The sequence below is a fragment of the Rhinatrema bivittatum genome, chromosome 3, assembly GCF_901001135.1.
Source record: "Rhinatrema bivittatum chromosome 3, aRhiBiv1.1, whole genome shotgun sequence".
Classification (NCBI taxonomy): Eukaryota; Metazoa; Chordata; class Amphibia; order Gymnophiona; family Rhinatrematidae; genus Rhinatrema; species Rhinatrema bivittatum.
Genome location: NC_042617.1, coordinates 430488280 through 430515920, shown reverse-complemented (window position 1 = coordinate 430515920; position 27641 = coordinate 430488280). Strand labels below are relative to the sequence as shown.

The following is a 27641-nucleotide window of genomic DNA, read 5'->3' as shown; positions in this document are numbered from 1 at the left end:
TAGAAAATGGAGAAATTACTTACCTGATAATTTTGTTTTCCTTAGTGTAGACAGATGGACTCTGCTTCGTGCCCTCGACTGCTGCTTGAGTGTTTCAATAGTCCTGTGAGGCTCTGGGTCCCAAGGGATTACTGGTAAGTGTTCATCCAGTCCCTAGATTAGAGTACCTCGATTCTTACATGTGTTCAGTGTTTTTTGTTATTTGAGTACAATCATGGTTGCCTGTTTTTAATCAAGTTTTTTTTTGTTAGTCTGTCCACAGTTGCTTTTGAAAAGAATACTGGCAGGCTGGGGTCAGCTTGCTCCGTTTCCATCTTCTGGCAAGGGAGCATAACCCACTGGTCTTGAGTCTATCTGTCTACACTAAGGAAAATGCAATTATCAGGTAAGCAATTTCTCCATTGGCAAATGCTATGTTCAACCTGGTAAAAATATTTTCTCAGTTACTGGCTTCTGGAATAGCAGCCAGGAGATTCCTATAGCTATGAAACTAGACAGCGGATTCAGCCTCTAAATCACGCCTTTGCACTTTGCCCTTTATTAGATAACCTACTCCATGGAGAGGAATTAGAGAAATTTGTAAAGATTGGGTAAGTCAAATCCCCAAAGTCTAAGATAGGACATGCCTAGGGTCCAGTACCTCCAGCAATGGCGCAGATATAAGCCAGTTAGGTGTTCCCTTTCAGGCATGAGAAACAAGAATTGTACCTTTCGGGTGTGGACTAGAAGAACTAAGATACAACCCCTTGCAGCAGCAGGTGGTAACTTGTCAACACAGTAATATACAGTGGTTCTTTCTGGCAAGAGTACTAGAGTGTGGCCAGCCGCCTGTTACAGTACTATTCAGAATGGGGGGTTATACCCCAGCATATATGTAGCCAGTCCCAAAGGCCTTTGTTTCCCCCATTCACTTCTGAACTCAAAGAGAGAAGTGGTAAAAGGGACATTATTAAAACTAAAGCACTTCCAGGTGATAATTTCAGTACCTCTTCAGGAAAAAGGGCAAGGTACTTATTCAGTATAATTTATGGTACCAAAAAAGGATGTTCTTTCCGTATTGAATCTAAAAGTGGTCAGAAAATGCCTTCATGTGCCCCACTTCCGAATGGAGACACTACAGTCAGTCATGGCAGTAAGAGAAGGTGAAGATTTGGCCTCCCTTGAACAAGTAGTACTGTATTTTTCATTTTCTCATTTGGGTTTCCCACCAGAACATATTAAGGTTCTGTATATTGGGTGAACATTTTCAGTTCCAGGCATTGCCTTTTGGGCTAGTGATGGCCCCTAGGACCAGGTGGGAGTAGCGGTGGCACTGCATAAACAAGGCATAATGCAGTCTTATCTGAATGATTGGCTCATAAGAGCCATATCAGCCCAGGAGAAGCCACCAAGCCTCAGAAGTAGTGGTCCACCTCCTACAGCAGCTAGGCTGGGTAATAAATTATGTAAAGAGCAGAGCCATCCTAGGTGCTCTGTCAGTACAAGAGAAGGGCGAGTCACTTTATCACCCAACAGTGTCTCCAAATTAATCAGTCAGGTATTAGCCTTCCATGGTCTGAAGGCACCTAGATTTTGGGACCATCTTCAACTATTGGGGCTTATGGGAGTGTCACCAGATCTGGTCCTATGGGCCAGACTGCATATGTAGCCATTGCAGCAGTCCCTACTGGTGTGCTGGTCTCCCTCCTCCTGGGATTACCAGCTTCAGCTCCAGGTACCCTTGGTGTTAAGGAGGCAAGCTACTGGAAGGAGTAACCCTAGAATCTCCTAGCTGGATCATAGTTACTACAGATTCCAGTCTATGGGGATGGGGAGCTCTTTGCCAGGGCCAGCTGACCCAAGGGCATTGATCAAGAGAAGAAACGTCTTGGCCAATTAACAGACTAGTGTAAAAATAAACAAAATTAGACAAAATTAAGAGCAAACAAAAGTAATGACCAGGTGAGAAGAGCCTTAATACTTGATGAACGCCACTTTCTCAATTCCAGAGCAATTTAAAAATAATGAAATAGCTCAATTAGAAAGAAACCAGACAGTAAAAGAGACACTAAAAGGGTAAGAGAATAGAAAGTTTTCATGTCAGTCAGCAGTGGGAGTTTTAATAAGGCTGATAGGTGGTTAAGAAATCTTAAGGAAAATTCTAATTTTGAAATAAAATTATAAGAAAGTTCCTGAGGACTTGATGGCAGGTAGAGGGCTTGACTAAGCAAGGAAACAATAGGGACACATAGGAAATATTTTTCTATGTTATAGAAAAGACTTTTTATACCAACCGTCTGTTCAAAACAAAAGCTATTTAGGCAGTTATTAGACCAGCCTTCAGACTGGCTCTACAATACTTCCTCCTGCTGAAAAAAGGGAAGGCAGTCAGAGTTTTGTTAGACAGAGCCACAGTAGTGGCACGCTCAGCCTCGCGTTAGCATGAGAAATAGCCCAGTTGTTCGAATGGGTGGAGGAAGGGGGACAGTAAGCAATCCACGGCTTTCATGCTAAACTTTCAAAAGGGAAATTTTGAGAAAATGAGAAAAATAGAGAAAAACTGAAAGGAGCAGCTACAAAGGTAAAAAGTATGCAAGAGGCATGGTCATTGTTAAATAAATAAATAAATAAATAAATAAAAATATACCATCCTAGAAGCACAGTCCAGATGGATTCCACACATTAAAGGTGGAAGGAAGGCAAAACGATTACCGGCATGGTTAAAGGTGAGGTGAAAGAAGCTATTTTATCCAAAAGATCTTCATTCAGAAATTGGAAGAAGGATCCAACAGAATAGGATAATGCATAAGCGTTGGCAAGTTAAATGTAAGACATTGATAAGACAGGCTAAGAGAGAATTTGAAAAGAAGTTGGCCGTAGAGGCAAAAACTCACAGTAAAAACTTTTAAAAATATATCCGAAGCAGAAAGCCTGTGAGGGAGTCAGTTGGACTGTTAGATGATCGAGGGGTTAAAAGTGCACTTAGAGAAGATAAGGCCATCACGGAAAGATTAAATGATTTCTTTGCTTCGGTGTTTATTGAAGAGGAAGTTGGGGAGATATCCGTTCCGGAGAAGGATTTCATGGGTAATGATTCAGATGGACTGAACCAAATCACGGTGAACCTAGAAGATGTGGTAGGCCTGATTGACAAACTGAAGAGTAGTAAATCACCTGGACCGGATGGATTACACCCCAGGGTTCTGAAGGAATTCAAAAATGAAATTTCAGACCTATTAGTAAAAATTTGTAACCTATCATTAAAATCATCCATTGTACCTGAAGACTTCAGGGTGGCTAATGTAATCCCAATATTTAAAAAGGGCTCCAGGGGCGATCCGGGAAACTACAGACCAGCTAACCTGACTTCAGTGCCAGGAAAAATAGTGGAAAGTATTCTAAATTTCAAAATCACAGAACATATAGAAAGAAATGGTTTAATGGAACAAAGTCAGCATGGCTTTACCCAAGGCCAGTCTTGCCTCACAAATCTGCTTCACTTTTTTGAAGAAGTTAATAAACATATAGATAAAGGTGAACCGGTAGATGTAGTGTATTTGGATTTTCAGAAGGTGTTTGACAAAGTTCCTCATGAGAGGCTTCTAGGAAAAGTGAAAAGTCATGGGATAGGTGTGATGTCCTTTTGTGGATTACAAACTGGCTAAAAGACAGGAAACAGAGAGTAGGATTAAATGGACAATTTTCTCAGTGGAAGGGAGTGGGTGGTGGAGTGCCTCAGAGATCTGTATTGGGATCTGTACTTTTCAATATATTTATAAATGATTTGGAAAGGAATACGATGAGTGAGATAATCAAATTTGCAGTTGATACAAAATTATTCAGAGTAGTTAAATCAGAAGCCGATTGTGATAAATTGCAGGAAGACTTTGTGAGACTGGAAAATTGGACATCCAAATGGCAGATGAAATTTAATGTGGATAAGTGCGAGGTGATGCATATAGGGAAAAATAACCCATGCTATAGTTACACAATGTCAGGTTCCATATTAGGAGCTACCACCCAAGAAAGAGATCTAGGCGTCATAGTGTATAACACATTGAAATCGTCGGTTCAGTGTGCTGTGACAGTCAAAAAAGCAAACAATGTTGGGAATTGTGAATAAAACGGAAAATGTCATCATGCCTCTATATTGCTCCATGGTGAGACCACACCTTGAATACTGTGTACAATTCCAGTCGCCACATCTCAAAAAAGATATAGTTGCGATGGAGAAGGTACAGAGAAGGGCGACCAAAATTATAAAAGTGATGTAACAGCTCCCCTATGAGGAAAGACTAAAGAGGTTAGAACTTTTCAGCTTGGAGACGAGATGGCTGAGGGGGGATATGATAGAGGTGTTTAAAATCATGAGAGGTCTAGAACAGGTAAATGTGAATCAGTGATTTACTCTTTCAGATAATAGAAGAACTAGGGGGCACTCCATGAAGTTAGCATGTGGCATACTTAAAACTAATTGGAGTAAGTTCTTTTTCACAACGCACAATTAAACTCTGGAATTTGTTGCCAGGGGATATGGTTAGTGTAGCTGTTTTTAAAAAAGGATTGGATAAGTTCTTGGAGGAGAAATCCATTACCTGCTATTAATTAAGTTGACTTAGAAAATAGCCATTACTATTACTAGCAACGGTAGCATGGGATAGATTTAATTTTTGGTAATTTGCCAGGTTCTTATGGCCTGGATTGACCACTGTTGGAGACAGGATGCTGGGCTTGATAGACCCTTGGTCTGACCCAGTATGGCATGTTCTTATGTTCTCCTTCTTTCAGCTTCCCACATAGCAAGGAAAAAGAATCTCCGAAGCCAATTTAATCTGCAGAAACAGACTGGACCCAGGAGAATGGAAGCTGAGTCTAGAAACCTTTTAAAATATAGAGGATTGGTGGTGGCGCCTGGCCACAGACCTAATGCCTAATGGTGGCACCGGCAAAGGCCAAGGCCGACATTCTTAAGCCATTGAGTGGAAGCATGCTCCAGCAGAATAGATGCACTCCGATGTTCATGGCCAAGACTCAGTCTACTGTATGTTTTCCCACCATGGCCTATTATAGGCAGGGTGATAAAAAGGCTAAAAGACCATCAGTTGATGGTAATCCTGGTAGCTCCAGACTAGCCAAAGAGGCCTTGGTACATAAATCTAATAAGGTTACTGAGCAGAACCCCTCTACATTTGCCTAGGGAGTAGGCCTGCTCTGGGAAAGGCTAGTACTAATGGAAGACCTGTCATCATTCTCTCTTATAGCAATGCTCTTGAAAGGTGAGAGAGGATATTCTCTCTTATGGCAATGCTCTTGAAAGGTGAGAGAGGTTATTCCTTAGCCGTAATCTCTACCATGCTGAAGGCATGTAAGACCTCTACTTCCTTAGCTTACCTCAGGATTTGGTGTTTTAAGGGTTCATTCCCCATAGAAGTCAGACATTTTGCAAATACTAAACTTCCTGCAGGCAGGCCTAGACTATGTGATAGCCCTTAATACCCTAAAGGTATAGGTGGGGCTGTATTGTGTTTGTGCCAAATTAAAGCCATCCACATAGCAGCACACCCAAATATAATGTAGTTTCTAAAAGGGGTAAAATGTATTTGACCGCCTACAGACCAATATTCCTGAAATTGAACATTAACGTGATCGTTAGGGCCTTGATTCGGAATCCCTTTGAGGCAATAAAGCAGGTGTCTATAAAGGGATCTGTCACTGAAGGCCCCCTTTTTAGAAGCTATCTGGTCTGCTAGGCTCATTTCTGAGCTACAGGCCATCTCATGTAGAGACTCTGATTTAGTTATTTTTCCAGACATAGTCACCTTTTGTTCAGTACCCTCTTTTTTTTTTTTTTTTTTTTTTTTTTTTTACACCCCAACATAGACTAGTTCACATGAAAAGAAGATACTATTTCAGTTCTAGTCTTTAGAAGCAGTGACCAGAGACTGCAGCATATGTTTCTGAGGTGCCTAAAGGAGCAGTGACTCAAGAGAAAGATAAGAGCCTGCATCTGCTTCTTTAATTCCTGCTAGGCCAGTACAGAACCTACCCAGGAACATGAAGTCAGTGGAGAGTAGTATCGCTATCTAAGGCATGTCCTCATTCTCCAACCTTTCTGTCTCCTCTGGTCTCATACAAAGTGGTCTTTCAGACCCTATAGTTTTTGATGATGATGTAGTGTTTCAATTGGTGGGGTGGTTATTTTGTTCACAGTGTTTTGGCTGAAGTCTACTGGCAACTGACCAGGACCACACCTCACTTTATAGTCTTGAGTGAGGTCATAAAAGAGGTGTATCCTCTGTCTCTGTAGACAGGAACATCCTATACTTAAGCAAGAATCAGTGAAAGAAAATTATCATATAAAAATAAATTTAACCATTTTTTTCACTCGGTGCACAATCAAACTATTGAATCTGTTGCCAGAAGGTGTGGTCCTACTAATGTAGTGGGATTCAAAAAAGATTGGCCAAGTTCCTAAAGGAAAAATCCATAAAGAGTTATTAGCCAGGTAGATTTGGGAAAGTCAGCACTTATCCCTGGGAGTGAGGTACAAGAAATAGGTTAACTACTGGGGATCTGCTGGATACTTGTGACCCACATTGGCCACTGTTGGAGATAGGGTGCTGGGCTTGATGGACCTTGGTTTGACTCAGCATGGCAGTTCTTAGGTCCAAGTTTTATATTACACCACCACTATTTTTTGGTTACATATAATCCAAGTCCAAGTGTTTTGAAGCTTTATTTCCCAGATGAAAGCTCACACTTTTTCCCAGTAGCTCTAGAACTGGGTAGGAGATTATAGTTTTGAAGATAGGCAATAAAGCCATGGTGATGAAGGTTCAAACTGACTCATCAAGTAACAAAACCAGAAAATGCCATTGATGGTCCCGCAGCCTTAGCTGGAATTTCCTTAGATGTCTCATATGACTCTCCTATTCATCTCCACTCTTATATTGTATTCAAAGAAGACACAAACAAAAACTGCTTGCTGTTTAACTCATAAATTCACTTTGTTTTAAAGCAAATTGATATGCACAGGACACAGAGTGAAAAGATGCACATAATTCTAATAACTTCACACTGTAGTTAGTTAAAGAGCTTATGTCATTTGTTAACTGCATTGACACTGCACCTTATTACAATACACAAAGGAAGAAAATACCTCTAAAAAGCCTTTAAAATCCACTTCAGATACTACCCACGATATGTAAAATGGAAATAAATGATGGAACCCTCCTTTAACAAGTCCTTCATATTGTGGTTGTGTTTAGTATTTTCAAACAAGCTCTAAATATTTTCAAATTCTGTTTTATCTGTAGCCAATTGAATGGTCTGAGCCGTGGCTGATTGGACTAATAGCATTCCACATTGTCTGTCTGCTAGTTACCTATGTTTCATTCCGGTTTTATGGACTACAGATTGCTCACTTCCTTTGTATGGGTGAGTATAGAAATGTTTTTTGGGGCAGTATGCATTGTTAAATAATTGTCACTAAGCAATTTCTTCCATTTTTGTACATATGCCGTAAGCCTTCATGGTATGATTGAAGCTAGCTGAACAGAACCAAAGTAGGGAAGATGGGGTACAGTAGAACTCTATGTAACAGTATTCAACTCCACTCCATTTCATTTGGATTTTCCAACACAAAATTTCCCACAGGTAAGCAGGCTGAATTGTACAGGTCCTTGGTGAGACCTCACCTGGAGTATTGTGTTCAGTTCTGGAGACCGTATCTCCGAAGAGACAGAGACAAGATGGAGGCGGTCCAGAGAAGGGTGACCAAAAAGGTGGAAGGTCTTCATCAAATGACTTATGAGGAGAGATTGAAGAATCTAAATATGTACACCCTGGAGGAAAGGAGGAGCAGAGGTGATGTGATACAGACTTTCAGATACTTGAAAGGTTTTAATGATCCAAAGACAACGACAAACCTTTTCCATAGGAAAAAAATCAGCAGAACCAGGGGTCACGATTTGAAGCTCCAGGGAGGAAGATTCAGAACCAATGTCAGGAAGTATTTCTTCACGGAGAGGGTGGTGGATGCCTGGAATGCCCTTCCGAAGGAAGTGGTGGAGACCAGAACTGTGAAGGACTTCAAAGGGGCGTGGGATAAACACTGTGGATCCATAAAATCAAGAGGCCGTCAATAAAGAGTGGGTGGCTCGCCAGAATGACGGCTACTGCCTGGAGATAATACCCTTATTCAATAAACATACACATGGTTACTGTGACTCCAACATCGCTCTAAGCTACAACAGCAAGAGGAAATGTGGAAAAAAGGATTCGCACTCACAAAGTGGGGAGTAGCTGGCTTGTTACGGCGGTTACTACCCCAAACCAATAAGCCTGATACTTCACTTTCAATGCATATCCAGCATAGCTCTCTGCTTCAACGGCAGGGGAGAAGAAAAACTGATACTTCACGCATATCCAGCATAGCTCTCTGCTTCAACGGCAGGGGAGAAGAAAAAAGGATTCGCACTCACAAAGCCTTGTTACGGCGGTTACTACCCCAAACCAAATAAGCCTGATACTTCACTTTCAATGCATATCCTGCTTCAACGGCAGGGGAGAAGAAAAACTGATACTTCACGCATATCCAGCATAGCTCTCTGCTTCAACGGCAAGGGAGAAGAAAAACTGATACTACACGCATATCCAGCATAGCTCCCTGCTTCAACGGCAGGGGAGAAGAAAAACAACCAATAAGGGCTGAATAACACAGTCTGGGTAAAACAAATAAGCATGGGTGTAGCTTGCTTATTGCGGCGGTTACTTCCCCTACTACCCATAACTAATCAAGCTTGATATTTCACTTGGTTGCAGCTCCATCACTGCTCTCTACATTAATGGTTGGGGTGGAAGGGAAATAGAACCAAAGAGCTAAGAGAAACAGATAAGTAAGAGAAAAAAAATGTGAAGCTTGCTGGGCAGACTGGATGGGCCGTTTGGTCTTCTTCTGCCGTCATTTCTATGTTTCTATGTTTCTATGAATTAGCCATGCTGTCTAGTACGTCCCTCTGGGGTGGCTGAGGCGGAGCTTCTTAAAGATGACAGAACTTTGATCTGTATGTGGATGCGTGTCCTTTCCCACGCGACTCCATCTTTCTCCTCTGTTTTTTTCCGCATTGCAGGCTGAATGCAGAGCTTCACGTCCCCTCAGATTTTTTTTTCTTTCAGTGACTATCTAGCTACAACTGACTGAAAAATGCCTCCCAAGCCGCCTGGTTTTAAGTTTTGCAGGAGTGGAAAGATTGTGTCCATCAAGGATGGATATAATTACTGTTACATATGCCAGTGCCTGAAGTATGATCAGGCCCCCTGCAGGGACTGTGGCCGCATGTCCCCAGGGCCCAGCGCCAACGCGCTGCCAAGATAGCCCGGCTTAGAGAGGAGGAATTGGGGTCCTACGCCCCTTCATCGAAATGCTGGTCAGCCCATTATTCTCCTTGGCTGTGCTCAGATTGGCCTGAGAAATTGAGGGTCTCCTCCTTGGGACCGCTGGAAAAATGACCGGGACAGGTGGATCAGCCCCCCACCTTGCCTCCGTGTCCCCACGACTCAAAGAAGCGAAGTGTGTCAGGAGATGCGCCGCCGAAAGCCTGCGGCATCCAGCATCGAGGTCTCAACCCAGCCGGCAAAGACCTTCCAACCAACGCAATGCTCAGGCTGAGGCACCGCTCACGAGATGTGCCGTCAACGCATGCATTGGAAGCCAAACCCACCGCACAAGGAGGCATCGCAGCCCGATACACCATTGCCGTCCATCGTCCAGCTTAACACAAGATGACCCCTCGACGAAAGTGCCAACGCAGGGCCGAGCAACATTGAGATCCCCGATGCAAACAGCAGAAAAATCGTGCCAAGAATGTCCAGACTAAAGTCATTTAATGGGGCAGCTCCCCAAGAAGCCTCTTCAAGCAGTGGACCCCTGGGGGCCTTTGTCACAGAGGAGTTGGTTGAGTTGGGGTTTTCTGATGAGCCTGCCGTGGAGTACATGTCCACCGGCTCCTCGCAGTCCTTGGGATGTGTCCATTCAAATATGTCCTCGATATCCAAGAGAAAGAGGTCTTTGCCACGACTGCAGGAGGCCCTCCGGAAAGACACAGGGAGTCTTCTAAGACAGAGCAGATGCAGTTCCGACCCAGAGGTCTTGAGTCGGTCATTCTGTTGACAGGTTTTCTCCCAAGGTATCCCTCAGTAGGGGGAACAACATCCCGCCAAGGCCGAGGACACCTAGCCTCACAAGCAGTATCACAGATTTCTCAGATTCTGTCACAGTTTTTTGCCTCCATGGAGGATCAAGGGAATAGCTTGCCTGATCCTACTCCTTGTGAGGCCTCACCCCAAGGGGAGCCGCCTTCTTCACAGCAAGGAGACAGCAGCCTGGAGCCTCGGCCTCGCAGCCCGGTCCCTCCATGCCATCCTCAGCCGGCCATCTCTCCGCGAATTTCATCACCATCTTCGTCCGGTTCCTCGACGGGGTACCTGTCTGACCCGCTGGAGGAGCAGCCTGAGCTGTCCTCACCTCCATAAGACCTTTTCTATTCTAAGTTTGTGGAAAAGTTGGGTGTTTGGCTTAACATCGAAACAAGGTGCTGGACCCGTGGGCTGAAGTGCTAGAGATCCTGAAGAATTTTGTAGCTCTGGCTGAGCCGACTGCTTTGCCATCCCATGCGGTTCTGGACTTAGTAATGACAAAGGCTTGGGGGGGAGTCCTTTTCCGGACAAGCAACCTCATGGAAAAACGGAGCCAAAGTTTAGAATGCGCTAGTCACCGCACTACAGCCTGGTCCAACTCCCACATGTCTCGGTGGTGGTCAAAGCTGCCATGAAGCGAGCAAAAAAAGTCCTGCCTCCATTTAAATACCCCTGCAGGCCATGACTGCAAATTTTTAGATGACTTTTGCAAGAGAGCATTACAAGTAGGCATGCTGAATGCAAAAATTCAACAATAACAGTTCTACATCACACAGTACCTATATGAGTGCCTGCAGTCTTTGAAGCCCCACTTTGCTGCTCCTTCACCGGATATGGCTCCACTGCAGCAGCTTCACGACCTGGTAGAAAGGCTTGGACACCTTTTGAGAACCATATATGAAGCCTTTGAGATGCTGCTTGGACTGCAGCAGGGGCCATAGCGGCCTGGAGAATGGTTTGGCTGCAAACTAGCACTATTCGGGAGGATGTTCACGAGAAATTGGCTGATCTCCCATGTTCTCCTGGATAACCTACTTGGTGACAAGTTGCGGGAAACTGTAGCTCAGTTAAAAGATCAAAACATAGCTGTCTTGTCACTGGCGTCTCCTACTGACCAACAGTCCTCGAGCAGGAAGTGCTATCCAGGCTTCAGGAAAGCTTTCTACTAGCGGTTTCCTTACAAACAATACCCAGCCTATTATCTGCCTGCTTTTCCTAAAGCCCGACCACAGTCACAACAGCAAAGCCACAGCAGGCCAAGGAGCCAGTGTCTGCAGCGACCACCACAAAACAACGCAAAGCCCAAGCAAAGTTTTTGTAGAGGTTCCTGGGCCACTCCCACCACTGAGGGTAGGGGGCAGTGTGTCCTCCTTCTGGCATTCTTGGGCAGCGATCACCTCCAATCGTTGGAATGCGACTTGAACTTCAGGGACATCCCAGGGCTTCCACAGCTGGCACAACCTCATCAGCCCAGCTTGCAGAACCAACGCCTGCTGCTGGAGGAAGTCAACATGTTGCTCTAACAACAATCTATTCAGCATATTCCTCACAGCCAGCTGAACCAGGGATTCTGTTCACAATACTTCCTCATCCCCAAGAAGTCAGGGGAGCTCCGCCTTTTCCTAGACTTCCAGGCTCTCAACAAATTCCTGTTGCGGGAGAAGTTCAAGATGACATCGCTCAAGTTCATTCTACCTTTTCTGCAACTCACCAATTGGATATGTTCGCTAGACCTCAAGGATGCGTACTCACATATCCCGATGCACTGCTCATCCTGGCTCTACCTATGTTTCCAAGTCAACAGGCGCCATTATCAGCACAAGGTTCTCCCTTTTGGTTTTTCGTCTGCCCTGAGGGTCTTCACAAAGTGTTTAGCAGTAGTAGTGGCCCACCTCAGACAGAAGGGAATCCAGCTATTTCCCTACCTGGATGACTGGTTGATAGTGGCACTGCAACCAGCAGCTCTGCAGAGCGGCTTGGAAACAATGATCCATTGTCTGGAGGGCCTCGGTTACATTATAAACTATGAAAAATCCAGTCTACAACCCACACAGAACCTGCAGTTCATTGGATCAGACTTTCTCAGCAGGGAAAGTCTGGACTCTGGAAAATGGATGTTGCCGTAGAGGCATTTCAGCTGATAGTAGATCACTGGGGCCATCCGTCCCTGGATCTGCTAGTGACTTCTCGCAGTGCAAAGGTTCCTTGCTTCTTCAGTCACAGTAGAGATCCGTGGTCCCTGGGCATCAATGTCGTCATACAGGTTTGACCAAAGACAAGTTGCCTTTCCTCCATGGGCTCATTTGCAGAATTGAGTTCCACAGGGGGCTAATACTTCTGGTGGCTCCGGATTAGCCCAGACATCCGTGGTATGCGGACTTGCGAAGACTCCTGGTGAAGGGCCCTCTTTGTCTTCTGCCGCACATGGATCTGTTGCAGCAGGGGACGGTAATTCACCAGGATCCAGCTCGGTTCTGTCTTACGGTTTGGCCCTTGAGTGGGCTCGCCTGTTGAAGCGTGATATTCTGCAGTAATTGCTCCCTTGTTCTGCGCTCGGAAGTTCTCTATTTTTCTAGCATATGTGCAGGTCTGGAGCATGTTTGAGGCCTGGTGCAAGGAGTGCGGTGTTCTTCCTCGGTTAATATCCCACTTAGTTTGGAATTTTTGCAGGATGGGTTGACTAAAGGATTAGCCCTTAATTCCTTAAAGGTTCAAGTGGTGGCTATTTTCCTGATGTGGCCTGTTTCTTGACAGAGGTAAAGCACCTTTAGCCTTCCTTGCAGTTGCCGGTTCTGTTGTGGAGTCTTAACCTGGTGCTGGATTTTATGGCAGGCTCTGTGCAGCGGACGAAATGCAATCTTTCATTGTGGTTATTGACCCTGAAGACAGTGTTCCTGGTGACTAGAGATGTGAATCGTGTGATCGATCGTCTTAACGATCGATTTCGGCTGGGGGGGGGAGGGAATCGGATCGTCGCGGTTTTGTTTTTTTAAATATCGTGTAAATCGTAAATCTGGGGAGGGCGGGAAAACCGGCACACTAAAACATCCCTAAAACCCACCCCGACCCTTTAAAATAAATCCCCCACCCTCCCGAACCCCCCCCCCAAAATGTCTTAAATTACCTGGGGTCCAGTGGGGGGGGTCCCGTTGTGATCTTCCACTCTCGGGCCACGGGTGCGTTGATAGAAATGGTGCCGGCGCTACCTTTGCCCTGTCATATGACTTAAAGACCTTCACTGGCTGCCAATCCACTACAAAATAATCCATAAGTCCCTCACCACAATCTTCAAAAATATTCATGGACTAGCTCCTCTCAATCTACAAATAGCTCTCAAAAAACACTCCTCCAACAGACCCATCAGAGAAGCGTACAGAGAATATCTACAGGTACCACATGCCAATACCACCCAACATATAACACTGAGAGACAGGGCCTTCTCTACAGCAGGTCCCCCACTATGGAACTCAATCCCCTTAGAATTACGACAGGAACCATGTCTTCCAACCTTCAGAAAGAGACTTAAGACATGGCTGTTCAAGAAAGCCTTTCCGGACCCTGACTGATGCTCTCCCACCAAACACAGCAAGACTGATTATCACCCACTAAACTGATACAGACTTACCAACCACTGCACGTTCTACTTCTTGTTAAACTTCTTGTTAAACTTCTATCATCCTCTTCTTCAACTCCCAGTTAGAACCATCCTTGTTTTATTGTAACTGCTTTTTCTGCGCACTTGTTATAATTTGTTATATTTTGCAAATGTATACTCTCATGTTATAGTAATGTACGTTTATAATTTATTGATCACCCCTTGTTTTATGTAAACCGACATGATACGAACTCCGTGAATGCCGGTATAGAAAAAACTCAAATAAATAAATAAATGACAGGGCAAAGGTAGCGCCGGCGCCATTTTGCTTCCTGTCCCCCGACGTCACGAGCGTAGGAGATCGCTCCCGGACCCCCAGGGACTTTTGGCCAGCTTGGGGGGGCCTCCTGACCCCCACAAGACTTGCCAAAAGTCCAGCGGGGGTCCGGGAACGACCTCCTGCACTCAAATCGTGTTGCCGTAATTTTATTTATTTATTGATTTATTTATTTTTAATTTTTATATACCGAAGTTCTTGTAGGGACTACAAATCACTTCGGTTTACATAAAACAATGAACTGCCCAACAGAGAGCGGAGCTTTACATAGAACTGTAGAACATATGGAACAATATAACTAGATGACAATTTAACATAATTGTAATGGAAAATGGCACCGGCCGTACGGCCTCCTGACCCCCACAAGACTTGCCAAAAGTCCAGCGGGGTCCGGGAACGACCTCCTGCACTCGAATCATGTTGCCGTAATGGAAAATGGCGCCGGCCGTATGGCCGGCACCATTTTACAGTACGGCAATATGGCCATATGGCCATTATGGCATATGGCCATTACGGCAACACGATTCGAGTGCAGGAGGTCGTTCCCGGACCCCCGCTGGACTTTTGGCAAGTCTTGTGGGGGTCAGGAGGCCCCCCCAAGCTGGCCAAAAGTCCCTGGGGGTCCAGCGGGGGTCCGGGAGCGATTTCCTACGCTCGTGACGTCGGGGGACAGGAAGCAAAATGGCGCCGGCGCTACCTTTGCCCTTTCATATGACAGGGCAAAGGTAGCGCCGGCGCCATTTCTATCAACGCACCCGTGGCCCGAGAGTGGAAGATCACAACGGGACCCCCCCCACTGGACCCCAGGTAATTTAAGACATTTTGGGGGGCCTCGGGAGGGTGGGGGATTTATTTTAAAGGGTCGGGGTGGGTTTTAGGGATGTTTTAGTGTGCCGGTTTTCCCGCCCTCCCCCTTCCCCGATTTACGATTTTTGACGATAAATCGGGGGAATTCCTATTAAATATCACCTCTAATGATTTTTGACGATTTAAAATATATCGGACGATATTTTAAATCGTCAAAAAATGATTCACATCCCTACTGGTGACTGTATGTTCTGCGCATCATGTTTCTAAGTTGCAGGTGTTGTCTTCCCAGGAACCATTCCTTCAGATGACTCCAGGGTGTTGCGGTTACATACTGTTCCATCCTTCTTGCCTAAAGTGGTTTCAGAACTTCATCTGAATTAGTCTCTCATTTCCCTGCACCACCTTATATACCTCCCCTACCTTCCTAGTAGCATTCTCTGCTAGACTATATATAGCTGCCTTTCTGATCATATAATTTGTAATGTCATATATAGTGTTTTCTGACTGTAATAGTTCCATATAATGTATATTGTTGTATATAGTGCCTTTTGGAGTGTATAATTTATATATAGTGTATAAGGTTATATATAGTGCCTTTGAGTGTATAATTTTGCAATGTTACATATTAAGTTCATTGATTGTTCCTCCCATCAGGTACTGTTCCTATACTCTCTCTCTTTTGTCCTGTTTTTCCCTCTCTTCGCTCGCTCCTTTTATTCTCCCATCAGCTCCCCTCCCCCTTCCCCGGTTTTTTGTATTTTCCTACTTCAGTTATATTATAAACCAGCATGATGTACCCACAAATGTCGGTATAAAAAAGCCAATAAATAAATAAAATAAATATTTCCTTGCTGTCTCTGGCTAAGGTCAAGGATGCGGAGGAGTTTTGCCTTTTGCGTTCTTGGATGTTAGGAGGCTTGTTGTGCGTTATCTGTAGGTTTCTGAGCTTTTTTTTGGATGTCTGATCTGTTTGTCCTTCATGGTAGGAAGAAGCAGGGGAAACCAGCTTCGCGGACTATGATAGCTTGCTGGATTAAAGAGGTGGTCACAGCCACGTGTGTGGATGCTGAGAAGCTGTTGCCTGTTCAGGTGAAGGCTCATTCCACTAGGGCTCAGGCAGTGTCATGGGCGGAGGTTCATTTGTTGTCTTCCGTCGAGATCTGCCAAGCTGTGACGTGGTCCTCCTTACTTACCTTTTCCAGATTTTACCGTCTGGATGTGCAGGCCCGGGAGGACGCAGCCTTTGTATGTGTGGTGTTGACTGGACCGCGGGCAGCCTCCTGCCCTTTTCAGGAATATCTTTGGTACATCCCACTGGTCCTGAGTTCATCTGTCTACACGCTATGAAATGAAGAAATTACTTACCTGATAATTTTGTTTTCCTTAGTGTAGAAAGATTATTTATTTATTTTATTTATTTTTAATTTTTATATACCGAAATTCTTGTAGGGACATCACCGGTTTACATAAAACGAAAACGAAAAACTGCCCAACAGAGAGAGGGGCTTTACATAGAACAGTAGCACCGATGGAACAATATAACTGGATGACAATTAAACATATTAAACATAGTGATAAATAAATATTATAGTTTAACATAGTAATAAATAAAAATTATATTATATGATGGACTCAACTTCCCACCCTTGGCTGCCGACTGCTTGTGTTCCTGCTCCTCCTGTGGGGATACAGATCCCAAGGGATTACTAGTCAGTGTTCATCCACTCCCTAGAATGGGGTACCTTTGTTCTTAGTCGAGTTCAGTGTTTGTTTGAGTACAGTTATGGTTGACTGTTTTTAATCGTTTTTTGCTAGTGTGTCCACACTTGCATTTGGAGAGAATACTGGCAGGCTGGGATCACTATAAAAGTATATATACTGTGACATCAGCTTTCTCCTTCTCCATCACGTGGATTGTGATACATTTCAGGAGGACCTTGCAAGACTGGAAGACTGGGCATCCAAATGGCAGATGAAATTTAATGTGGACAAGTGCAAGGTGTTGCTTATAGGGAAAAATAACCCTTGCTGTAGTTACACGATGTTAGGTTCCATATTAGGAGCTACCACCTAGGAAAAAGATCTAGGCATCATAGTGGATAATGCTTTGAAATTGTTGGCTCACTGTGCTGCAGCAGTCAAAAAAGCAAACAATGTTAGGAATTATTAGAAAGGGAATGGTTAATAAAACAGAAAATGTCATAATGCCTCTGTATCTCTCCATGGTGAGACTACACCTTAAATATTGTGGTCGCCGCATCTCAAAAAAGATATAGTTGCAATGGAGAAAGTACAGAGAAGGGCAACCAAAATGATAAAAGGAATGGAACAACTCCCCTATGAGGAAAGCCTGAAGAAGTTGGGGCTGTTCAGCTTGGAGAAGAGAGGGCTGAGGGGGGATATGATAGAGGTTTTTAAGATCATGAGAAGTCTTGAACGAGTAGATGTGAATCGGTTATTTACACTTTCAGATTATAGAAGGACCAGGGGGGTACGCCATGAAATTAGCAAGTATCACATTTAAGACTAATCGGAGAAAATTCTTTTTCACTCAACGCACAATTAAGCTATGGAATTTGTTGCCAGAGGACGTGGTTAGTGCAGTTAGTGTAGCTGGGTTCAAAAAAGGTTTGGATAAGTTCTTGGAGGAGAAGTCCATTAACTGCTATTAATCAAGTTTACTTAGGGAATATCCACTGCTATTAATTGCATCAGTACCATGGGATCTTCTTGGTGTTTGGGTACTTGCCAGGTTTTTGTGACCTGGTTTGACCTCTATTGGAAACAGGATGCTGGGCTTGATGGACCCTTGTTCTGACCCAGCATGGCAATTTCTCATGTTCTTATGTTCTTCTGCTGGCAGGGGAGCATTACCCACTAGTCCTGAGTCCATCTGTCTGAACTAAGGCAAACAAAATTATCAGGTAAGTAATTTCTCCATTTGGGCTCTGACACCTGACAGAAGAAGATACTGGTGAACCCCTTCCAGGAAGAGCGAGTCATGGTAATTGCAATATGGTGACGCTAGAACACATGGCTGCAACAGCTAAAAGGGCCCAGGTGGGAAGAAGAGGAGTTTTGGCTGCTTGAAGGGGGCCCATATGGGAAAGTTTGTAGTAAAGATCTTCTGGGAGGAAAGAGAAGGGTAAAAAAATCCACCAAAAAGTAGAAACTAACAAAATTTAAAAAACAGACAAAAGTATAATAGCCAACAAAAAAATTACAAGTTGAAAGGTTCATGCCATAAACATTGCACAGAAGTGTGTTTTCCAGCACTCAAATCTCCCATAGCACCAGCTCTTGTCCTGCATTTGTATTTGGGGGGTGACATTTCTGTATGCATTGGGTTTCTTCTTTCTTTTCGGATATCACTTCAATCTCTTTCACAAGAGCTTCTTCAATAACTAATACAGAGAATGCTTTTTGCGCTTGTCACTTGATACAGTTTGTGTCTCCGCATCACATGTCTGATTCTACCAGAGCCCACTGTAATTTTTTTTTTGAGTTCCTCAATGCCCTATGTGAGTGAGGGGGTAATCTTGTGGGCTGCACGGCTATCAAGAACGGGTGTCTGTGGGTCACAGGTCTTATCCTGCCTGAGCCCACTGTAAACCCCTTTTTCCTTGACTTTTGGTTTTTATGTGGTAATGTGGAATTAATTCCTGAATAATATAAAGTGGGTGAAACTTTATTGCAGCTAATTCAGCTGTAACTTCAGCCAGCTCTTTTTTTCAAGGAAGAGAGTTCTGAGCATATAGGGCAAGCCCTAAATTTCCAGATGATTTCCCTGAAAATAAAGGCTCTACAATAGTTACATTGGATAGTCCTCATTTTGTTAAATTTATTTGATGGATAACACCTAAGTAACTACCAAATTACTAATTTATCTTGTTGCCAATTATGTATTTAGGCAAACTATATCAGAAAAACAAACCTAAGGGTGGGAGGGGTTAAACAGTGAGTGATATTTGTAATAGGAGGTTTTTTTTATTCGAGCCAGGATGGAGTTCCATTGTAGGAGAGTGTTCTGTAAGTCTTCTTTCATGGTGAGGAGTATCTGGACGTCATCGGCGTATATAAAGTATTGTAGGCCCAGGTCGGTGAGGAGTTTGCATAGTGGGAGCATGTAAATGTTGAACAGGGTGGAGGAAAGTGATGATCCTTGGGGAACGCTGTGTGAGAGGGGGGAACTGTTTTGATTCTTTGTTTTTGAAGGTTACTTTGAAGGATCTGTTAGTTATGTAGGAGCTGAACCATTTGATTGTGGTTCCGTCAAGTCCAATCTCGCTTAGTCTGGATAGGAGGGTGTTGTGGTTGATGGTGTCGAATGCGGCAGATATGTCCAGTAGTATAAGAAGGTAGGATTGGCCAGTGTCTAGACCTCTGAGTGCTGAGTCGGCAAGGGAAAGTAGGAGGGTCTCCATGCTGAGTGTTTTTCTAAATCCGTGTTGTGATGGGTATAGTATTTTTTGGGATTCCAAGTGTTCGGAGAGTTGATGGTTGACAGTTTTTTCCATGATTTTTGCAATGAAGGAGAGGTTCGAAATGGGTCTGAAGTTTGTGGGGTCGTTGGTGTCTAGTGGTTTTTTTATTATAGGTTTGATGATGGCGAATTTAAGGGCTTCAGGAAAGCTTCCTTGCTCTAGGGATATATTGATGATGTCTGCTATAGGTTTGGCTATGATATCTGGTATTAGTTTCAAGGTTGTGATTGGTATGGGGTCGAGGGTGTGTGAGGCTGAGTTTATTTTTTGTATGGTGGTTTTTATCTCTGTAGAGGCTATGGGTTTGAAGGTGGACCAGGTGGGGATGGTTGTGAGTTGGAAAGTCATTATATCCTTGGTAGTTTGATGGGTGGGTGTTATTAGTTTGGAGACTTTGTCCAGGAAGATCTGTGCTAGTTTGTCGAAGGTTATGGGAGGTGTTCTCATTGGAGGGTGGGGTTTGGATAGGTTGAGAAAGCTTGGTGACTTTTTACCTTTGTAGCTGCTCCTTTCAGTTTTTTCTAACTATTTTTCTCATTTTATCAAAGTTTCCCTTTTGAAAGTTTAGCGCAAGAGCCGTGGATTTGCTTACCGTCCCCCTTCCAGTCATTAATTCAGATTTGATCATATTATGATTACTATTGCCAAGCGGCCCCACCATCGTTACCTCTCTCACCAAATACTGTTCTCCACTGAGAATTAGATCTAAAATTGGTCCCTCTTGTTGGTTCCTGAACCAATTGCTCCATAAAGCTGTCATTTATTCCATCCAGGAACTTTATCTCTCTAGCATGTCCTGATGATACATTTACCCAGTCAATATTGGGGTAATTGAAATCTCCCATTACTGCACTACCAATTTTGTTAGCTTCCTTAATTTCTCTTAGCATTTCACTGTCTGTCTCAACATCTTGAACAGGTGGACGGTAGTATCCTCCTATCACTCTAGTCTTCCCCGACACACTAGGGATTTCTACCCATAAAGATTTGATTGTGCATTTGTTTTTAGATGTATGTACTCATAAATTATTGCAATTCAAAATGGAAATTGTGTGGTGTGTTTCTCTTTTGCAGTGGGATTGGTGTACTGTGCTGAATATATCAATGAAGTAGCTGCTATGAACTGGAGGTAATTTTGCTTATTTAAATTTATTTTAGTAAGGGTTGCTTTTCCAAGATTAAAGTGGTTAAATAGAAACTCTTGTTTTCTTTTAGAAATAAAAGGTGTTAACCACATGCAGATATATTAGATCTTCTATCCCAGGCTGTACTTATAGGAGTAGCCTTAAATTAAGTGGACCCTAAACATAGAAAATAAGTCCTATTATCTTTTTGTAAGTGTATTTTTAATTAAATCAGTCTGATACTTTTGATACTGTTAAACATTACCTACTTCTTAAAACTCTGCCCTCTGTCGGTCTCTTCTTATCTCTCCCATTGCACTTTTAGAATTTAATCTGGTACGTTAGAAAATCCACTCTTTTTCCACTACCATTTACCGAAAGGACACTGACCGCAACACTATTCTTAGATTTGACAGCTGTCATCCGAAGGTATTAAAGAAAAATATTCCTACGGGACAGTTCCTGCAGTTACGTAGACTGTGCTCAACGAAATCAGATTTTGTCATGAAAGCTAAGGAGATGACCTCATGGTTTAGACTGAGGGGGTACCCATCCAAGGTTTTAAAAACAGCTTTCAAACGCGCTTTGAATATCAACAGGGATTTATTATTTCTTCCCCCACAAAAGAACATGGAAAAAATTTATAATTGTATTTTGCCCTTTTCACCATTAAGCAATTCAATTACTCAAATTATATGTAGACATTGGCATGCGCTATCTTTTCAGCACTTGTTTCAAAGAACCCTGAGGTTTACTTACCGTAGAGGCAAATACTTACGAGATTTATTAATACATTTGGACTCAACTCCTAGACAAACCATGAGAGACTCTGCTGGCCTACATAAACCATGTAGAAACTGTTCGGTTTGTAAACATACCACAACTATGTCTCAGTTCATTCACCCAGTTTCTGGCAAATGCTTTACACTACATAATAATTCTGACTATAGTTCTGAGTGAGTGATTTATGTCATACGGTGCCCCTGTGATAAATTGTATGTTGGGGAAAACCATAAGACAGGTCCGCACCAGAATTATTGAGCACAGATCCAATATTAAACACTCCCGAAATTTTGCTCCATTAGTAGATCATTGGTTAGAACACACACACAGTGAGATGGACTTGTTCTTTTTTGTTTTGGAGGTGATTGATTTTCCGCCGGGGGGGGGGGGGGGGGGGTAATCATGATGACCGTCTGATCAGACATGAGCAGAAATGGATACACATGTTAAACACTGTCACCCCTACTGGTTTGAATAAGGAGATAGAGTGGTTTCACTTCACATGATTTTCATTGGACAATTTCATTTTGATTGGCGGGTGGGTCTCGCAGCTGATTGGTCCGTGAAGTTTTGGCACATATCTAGTATAGTTTTAAAAAAAAAACCTTCTATCATACAGTGTACAACGCGCTCCCTGCTAAACCATTTCTGAAACTTGATTAAGGTATGTCCTACTTTAGAAAGGAATATGACTTTATTCGTTTGGCACTGTTTCCATGCTATCATAGTCGCCTTTTACATTTTGTTTATAGAATTGTTGATGTTACCGGTGTGTCCCTCCCGACGCAGCCTCGGCGAAACACGGGTCCATGTCGGGGGACACGCTTTGAAATCCAAATTGTTAACAGTGGAGTTGCTGCATGTAAAAATAAAAGAGGAATTGATTAAGATTTTGGATTCATGGACTATGTGAACTATTATCCAGCACCCTTCTTGGCTTCATATATATATTGAGTGCTGGTCTTGCTTGTGTGTTTTCCTAAATCCTCCTCTACTGCCATCCCACTATTAATTGATGTGCCTTAGGGTTCTATCCTGGGTCCTCTTCTCTTGTCTCTGCATACTAATTCTCTTAGTGCTCTGATTTCCTCTCATGGCTTCCAATACCATCTTTATGCTAATGATTGCCTCTCAACCCCAGAAATTTCAGCAGGAATCCAGTCCCAGATCTCAGCCTGCTTGTCTGGCATTGCTGCCTGGATATCCCACCGCCATGGCCAAGATGGAGCTCCTTATCTTTCTTCCCCAAAACCACTTCCCCTCTTCCTCCTTTCTCTTTTTCTGTAGATTACACTGTAATCTTCCATGGTCTTTTGGTTTTAGCCATAAACAAATCATTGGAGAATTTGGCAAGGGCTGTTTCCTCTGTACTCAGGCAGGTCAAGCCCCACAAGTGGTTATGCACGTCTACCAGCAGATGGAAATGGAGTAAAAACTTATGTCACGAACATATAGCCCTACCCCGACATCAGCACACCTGTATTCTCAGTCTCCAGCAGATGGTGGACATGTGTTTCCCTACTGAGGATTGCTTGTAGTAAAATAAAAAAAATAAAAGAAAGAAGTGAAGAATTTTAGGAGAAAACGAGAAGTTGGATAGCGCCGCTTACTTGGTGAGGTGATACTGGTGGGTCCCTCTCTCATTTGAGTGCCTTAAGTCCAAAGGCCTATTCAGACGTGGACATTAAAAAAGAAAAAAAAAAACGGTTGAAGGCCAAGAGAGGCTCGGCAGTGAAGGCTTTCGCCCTCTCCCCCTGTAGCTAGGGACCCGTTCCTGCCTTCAGCCAAAGAGGGCTGAGCTCAGGTTAAAAAAAAAAAAAGTTGGAAAAAGATTTGGGAGGTTTCTTTTCCCCTATATCGCCCTTACCAGGTCTTCCTCCTTCAGCGTTATTGGTAGGTGCTTTTCCCGCTTACGTCTCTGGGGCTTTTAGTGAGATGCAGAGGTGGTACAGGATTGGCAGGTTGAGTAGCCTGTCCACGGAGTATGCTGCAGCAGTGTTTTTTTGCGCTTTTTTGCCACATGGCATAGAGATGTTTTACGCTTAAGACCAGAGCCTATGTTTGTATGCATACTTCTGTGGCCTGCCAGAGTACGTGTATTGAAATACGTTTTGTGCACGTAGCTGAGCGCATATTTTAATTTGGGCGCTCAGTGAGCCGGTACAGTATGGCTCCGGTGTCAAGTCTAAGCGCTTAGCAATTTGTGCTGCTTGCCATATCTCAAAAAAGATATAGTTGCGATGGAGAAGGGCAACCAAAGATATAGTTGCGATGGAGAAGGGCAACCAAAATGATAAAGGGGATGGAACAGCTCCCCTATGAGGAAAGGCTGAAGAGGTTAGGCCTGTTCAGTTTGGAGAAGAGACGGCTGAGGGAGGATATGATAGAGGTCTTTAAGATCATGAGAGGTCTTGAACGATTAGATGTGAATCAGTTATTTACACTTTCGGATAATAGAAGGACTAAGGGGCATTCCATGAAGTTAGCAAGTAGCACATTTAAGGCTAATCGGAGAAAGTTCTTTTTCACTCAATGCACAATTAAGCTCTGGAATTTGTTGCCAGAGGATGTGGTTAGTGCAGTTAGTGTAGCTGGGTTCAAAAAAGGTTTGGATAAGTTCTTGGAGGAGAAGTCCATTAACTGCTATTAATCAAGTTTACTTAGGGAATAGCCACTGTTATTAATTGCATTAGTAGCATGGGATCTTCTTGGTGTTTGGGTAATTGCCAGGTTCTTGTGGTCTGGTTTGGCATCTGTTGGAAACAGGATGCTGGGCTTGATGGACCCTTGGTCTGACCCAGCATGGCAATTTCTTATGTTCTTATACAGCCAGGGCTTTCTGCGAGTCTGTCAGCGCTGCCTGGATACTCAAGTTGATTTGCTGCCTACTGATTTTGCTGATGCTGGTCCTTCCCCTCAGTCAGAGAGGAGTGGGGCTGTAGGCGACACAGCGAGGGTATCCTTTCCTCACTTGATCCAATAACAGAGACGTTTTCAGGAGATATTTGCTCTGAGGTCATCAGATTTGGGCTTGGTATGATCTCATCTTCCTTTTCTTAGATGGAATTTTTCCAGGGTCTACAGACCTTTCTGCAGGGGCGCCCTTCAGAGACTATAATGGCACTTAAATCAAGGTTGCATACTCGGGGGTCCCCCCTTGTGTGCCACATGTGTAAATTCCATGGTGCAACAGTTCCTGATGATGTTCGGGAGGATGTGGATCAAGATGACACTGGCAATGACTTGGGTTTCTCCCCTCTTGATGAAAGGGAAATTCCCCTGGATTTAGCGACACACAGAATTCTGCATTGTTTCTTTCATAGAGATGAGTTGCTGGGTCTGTTATCTGCAGACACTTAGAGTGGCTGGGAGTGACTCTACAAGTGCACAGAAGGAGGATCCTATATTGGTCATCCTACACAAGGAGTCATGTTTCTTTCCCCTCCTAAGTGATATTCAAGAAGTAAGCTTTAAAGGGGGTCGTGTCTTGGCGGGTTTATATCCCTTGGATCTGAAGGCAAGGGAGCAGGTGTGATTCCCAGAGGTGGATGCGCTGGTGCGTTCTGTTACTAAACGAACTACCATTCTGGTGCAAGGAGGGGCAGCTTTAAAGAATGCTCAGGATAGAAGGATTGAAGCTATCCTTAAGTAAGCCTTTGAGACCATGGCAATGAGCTTGCGGATTACTTCTTGTTCCCTGGAGGCTAGAACTAGTCTGCGTCATTTCTCAGAAGTCTGAGGGAGCCAGATTGGATAGCAGAGCGGTAAAGGAACTGGGAGCCGCCACCTTAGCTGATGCTAGTTGTAACCTTGTTTGCAATGCATCCAAAGGAATTGCTTCTGTGATAGCGGCTAGGCGTCTGCTGTGGCTGCAGGAATGGTTGACGGACATCATTTCTAAATCCAGTCTCACAAGATTACCTTTAAGGGTTCTCTTTTATTTGGCAAAGAGTTGGAGAAGATGATAAATAGATGGAGGGAAGCCCAGGTCCCTTGCTTGCTAGAGAATAAGAAACCAGTTTCACGTCCCTTTTGGGCACATGGCCACACTCGGCATTACAGGTGATTTTGTCCTTCTTGCAGGAGTGTCTTCCTTTGGGAGGTCTCAGCCCTTTTGCCCCATTAAGCCTTGGAAAGATCTGGGCTCTGAGAGCAAAGCCTCTTGTTCTTCTCAGTGAAAATTTGAAGACTCACTTGTTGGGGCAGGAGATAGGCTTGGTGCCTCTCTCGCTTTTATCAGAAGTGGGTCCAGATCACATCGGACCAGTGGGTCCTGAAAGTGATAAGGGGTGGCTGTGCTCTAGAATTTCTTCACATTCCTCCAGATGTCTTTATGATTTCTCCAAGCAACTCCCTCCAGAAGAGGTTGGCAGTGGAGACTACCTTAAGGAGTCTCCACTGCCAACCTGCCATAATTCCTGTTCCCGAGCTGCAATAAAATATGGGCCGCTATTCCATTTATTTTGTCATACCCAAGAACGAGGGATCTTTTTGACCCATCCTGGATCTCAAAGCAGTCAATTGACATTTGCGGGGGACTTATTTCCGAATGGAGACCCTGCTCTCCATAATGACTGTACAATCAGGGTAACATCTCAATTCTCTGGATCTGATGGAAGCATATCTGCATATTCGGTTCCTGCGGTTTGCTGTTTTGGTACATCAGTTTCAGGCCCTGCCCTTCAGATTGGCCACAGTGCCCAGGACCTTCTCCAAGGTCATGATGGTAATAGCAGCATTCTTGTGCAAGGACAGCATCCTGGTTCACCCATACCTGGACGACTGGTAGATTTTGGCCAAGGGCATGGAGGATAGCCACCTGGCTTCTCACAGGATGGTTTCCTTGCTGCAGGATCTAGACTGTGTGGGGAACATGGCCAAAAGCAGCTTACAGCTGTCTGACACTGGAGTATCTTGGCATTCATTTTGATATAAAGCAGGGCAGAGTGTTTCTGCCAGGGAGTTGTATTCAGAAGTTGATTGCCCAAGATCAAACCCTGCAGTCATGTTGTGTGCACTGTGACTGTCCCTGTAAGAAGAGTTGTGGCTTTGCAAAGAGATGCATCTGCAATTGTTTTGGAAGAGCAGGAAAGTGGACTTGCAGTGTCTGCCTGCACCCAGGACCTATAAACAGACCTATAGCAGTTTCAGCAAATATGCTGATTTTGGCTTTTTGGTTTTTTTCACTAGCATATACATTTTGTAGTATTCTATCCTGGCTCACAGAAGTTAGTATGAGTTCCATGTTTGGCTTTTAGAATTGTTCCTGAAACCTTGTCCACTACAATAAAATGTTGCAGAACCAAAAGGGAATTGAGAAGTTGCAAAAAATAGGCTTACAATACACAACCCTGTAAAACCTAGTTATGCTTTGAACTAGAAGCAGAATACTGTCAGGTGAATTAAAAACAAGCCAAATCACCAATTGCTTTTAAGTATGGAGATAGTCTAAACACTATGCTGAATATCAAGGAATGAGACTGTGTCTATAGCATCATATTGTAATTAACATTGACTTCTAATGATATTTTTTTTTGCAGGACTTTCACTAAACACCAGTATTTTGATTCAAGAGGGATGTTCATTTCTTTAGTATTTTCTGTACCATTGCTGTTTAATGCTCTAATAATTGTGGTAAGTATTCCGGTAGCTTGTCTTGTACAGTTTAATTCATTTGAGCACATCTGCTATGCATATTTATGCTTGCTTTTCAGATTGCTTGGGTATATAAAACATTGACAGTAATGACTGAGCTCAAGACCCTGCAGCAGAAAAGGAAAGCTGACCAGAAAAATAAAAGAAAAGCTGAATAAGTGTATATTTGTTTGAAATCATGTTTATTTTTATACTGTTCCTTCTTCCATTTCTTATTTTTTCCATATGCTTATGAAATGTTTTACAAGAGATTTTTATTGTAAATTGTATAATAAACTCTGTATTCCTTCACAGCTGTGTTCAGTGTGTGGGTGTGATCATTCGTTTTAGGTGTAAAACAGGTCATTAATGGATGACATCCATGAAGCATGCAGAGAGGAGACACAGATAACTATAAAGTCAGTCAGTAGTAGTATTCTCCGTATGCTGGCAGCACATAATTTCCTCAGTCTGCTATTGAATTAAATTGTCAGCTGTATTGACACATTTTCATAATTACTATTGGAAGGTAAATACTTCTTTAAACTTTGATCATAAACATTTGCAAAAATATATCCTGCTAATCTGATTACAGTGATTTATATTTAATATTTTTGTGCTAACATTTTCATTTTACGTTATAAATTAGACTGCCATGTAAAAATAAGTCAACACTGGTTTTTTGGGCCACTCTGTAT

General features: G+C 43.4%; 1 protein-coding gene across 4 annotated transcripts in view; it reads left to right on the top strand.

Annotated features, from left to right (window-relative positions):
* Positions 1-27261, top strand: part of TMEM18 (transmembrane protein 18) — a 40866-nt gene extending 13605 nt beyond the window's left edge. For all 4 annotated transcript variants that reach the window (XM_029595786.1, XM_029595781.1, XM_029595782.1 and 1 more), the window contains exons 3-6: positions 7296-7416; positions 20477-20531; positions 26850-26943; positions 27024-27261. In XM_029595786.1, coding sequence (XP_029451646.1) covers positions 7296-7416; positions 20477-20531; positions 26850-26943; positions 27024-27122 — 369 coding nt within the window. In that variant the 3' untranslated portion in view covers positions 27123-27261. The remainder of the gene's footprint in view (positions 1-7295; positions 7417-20476; positions 20532-26849; positions 26944-27023) is intronic.
* Positions 27262-27641: the final 380 nt, after the last annotated feature.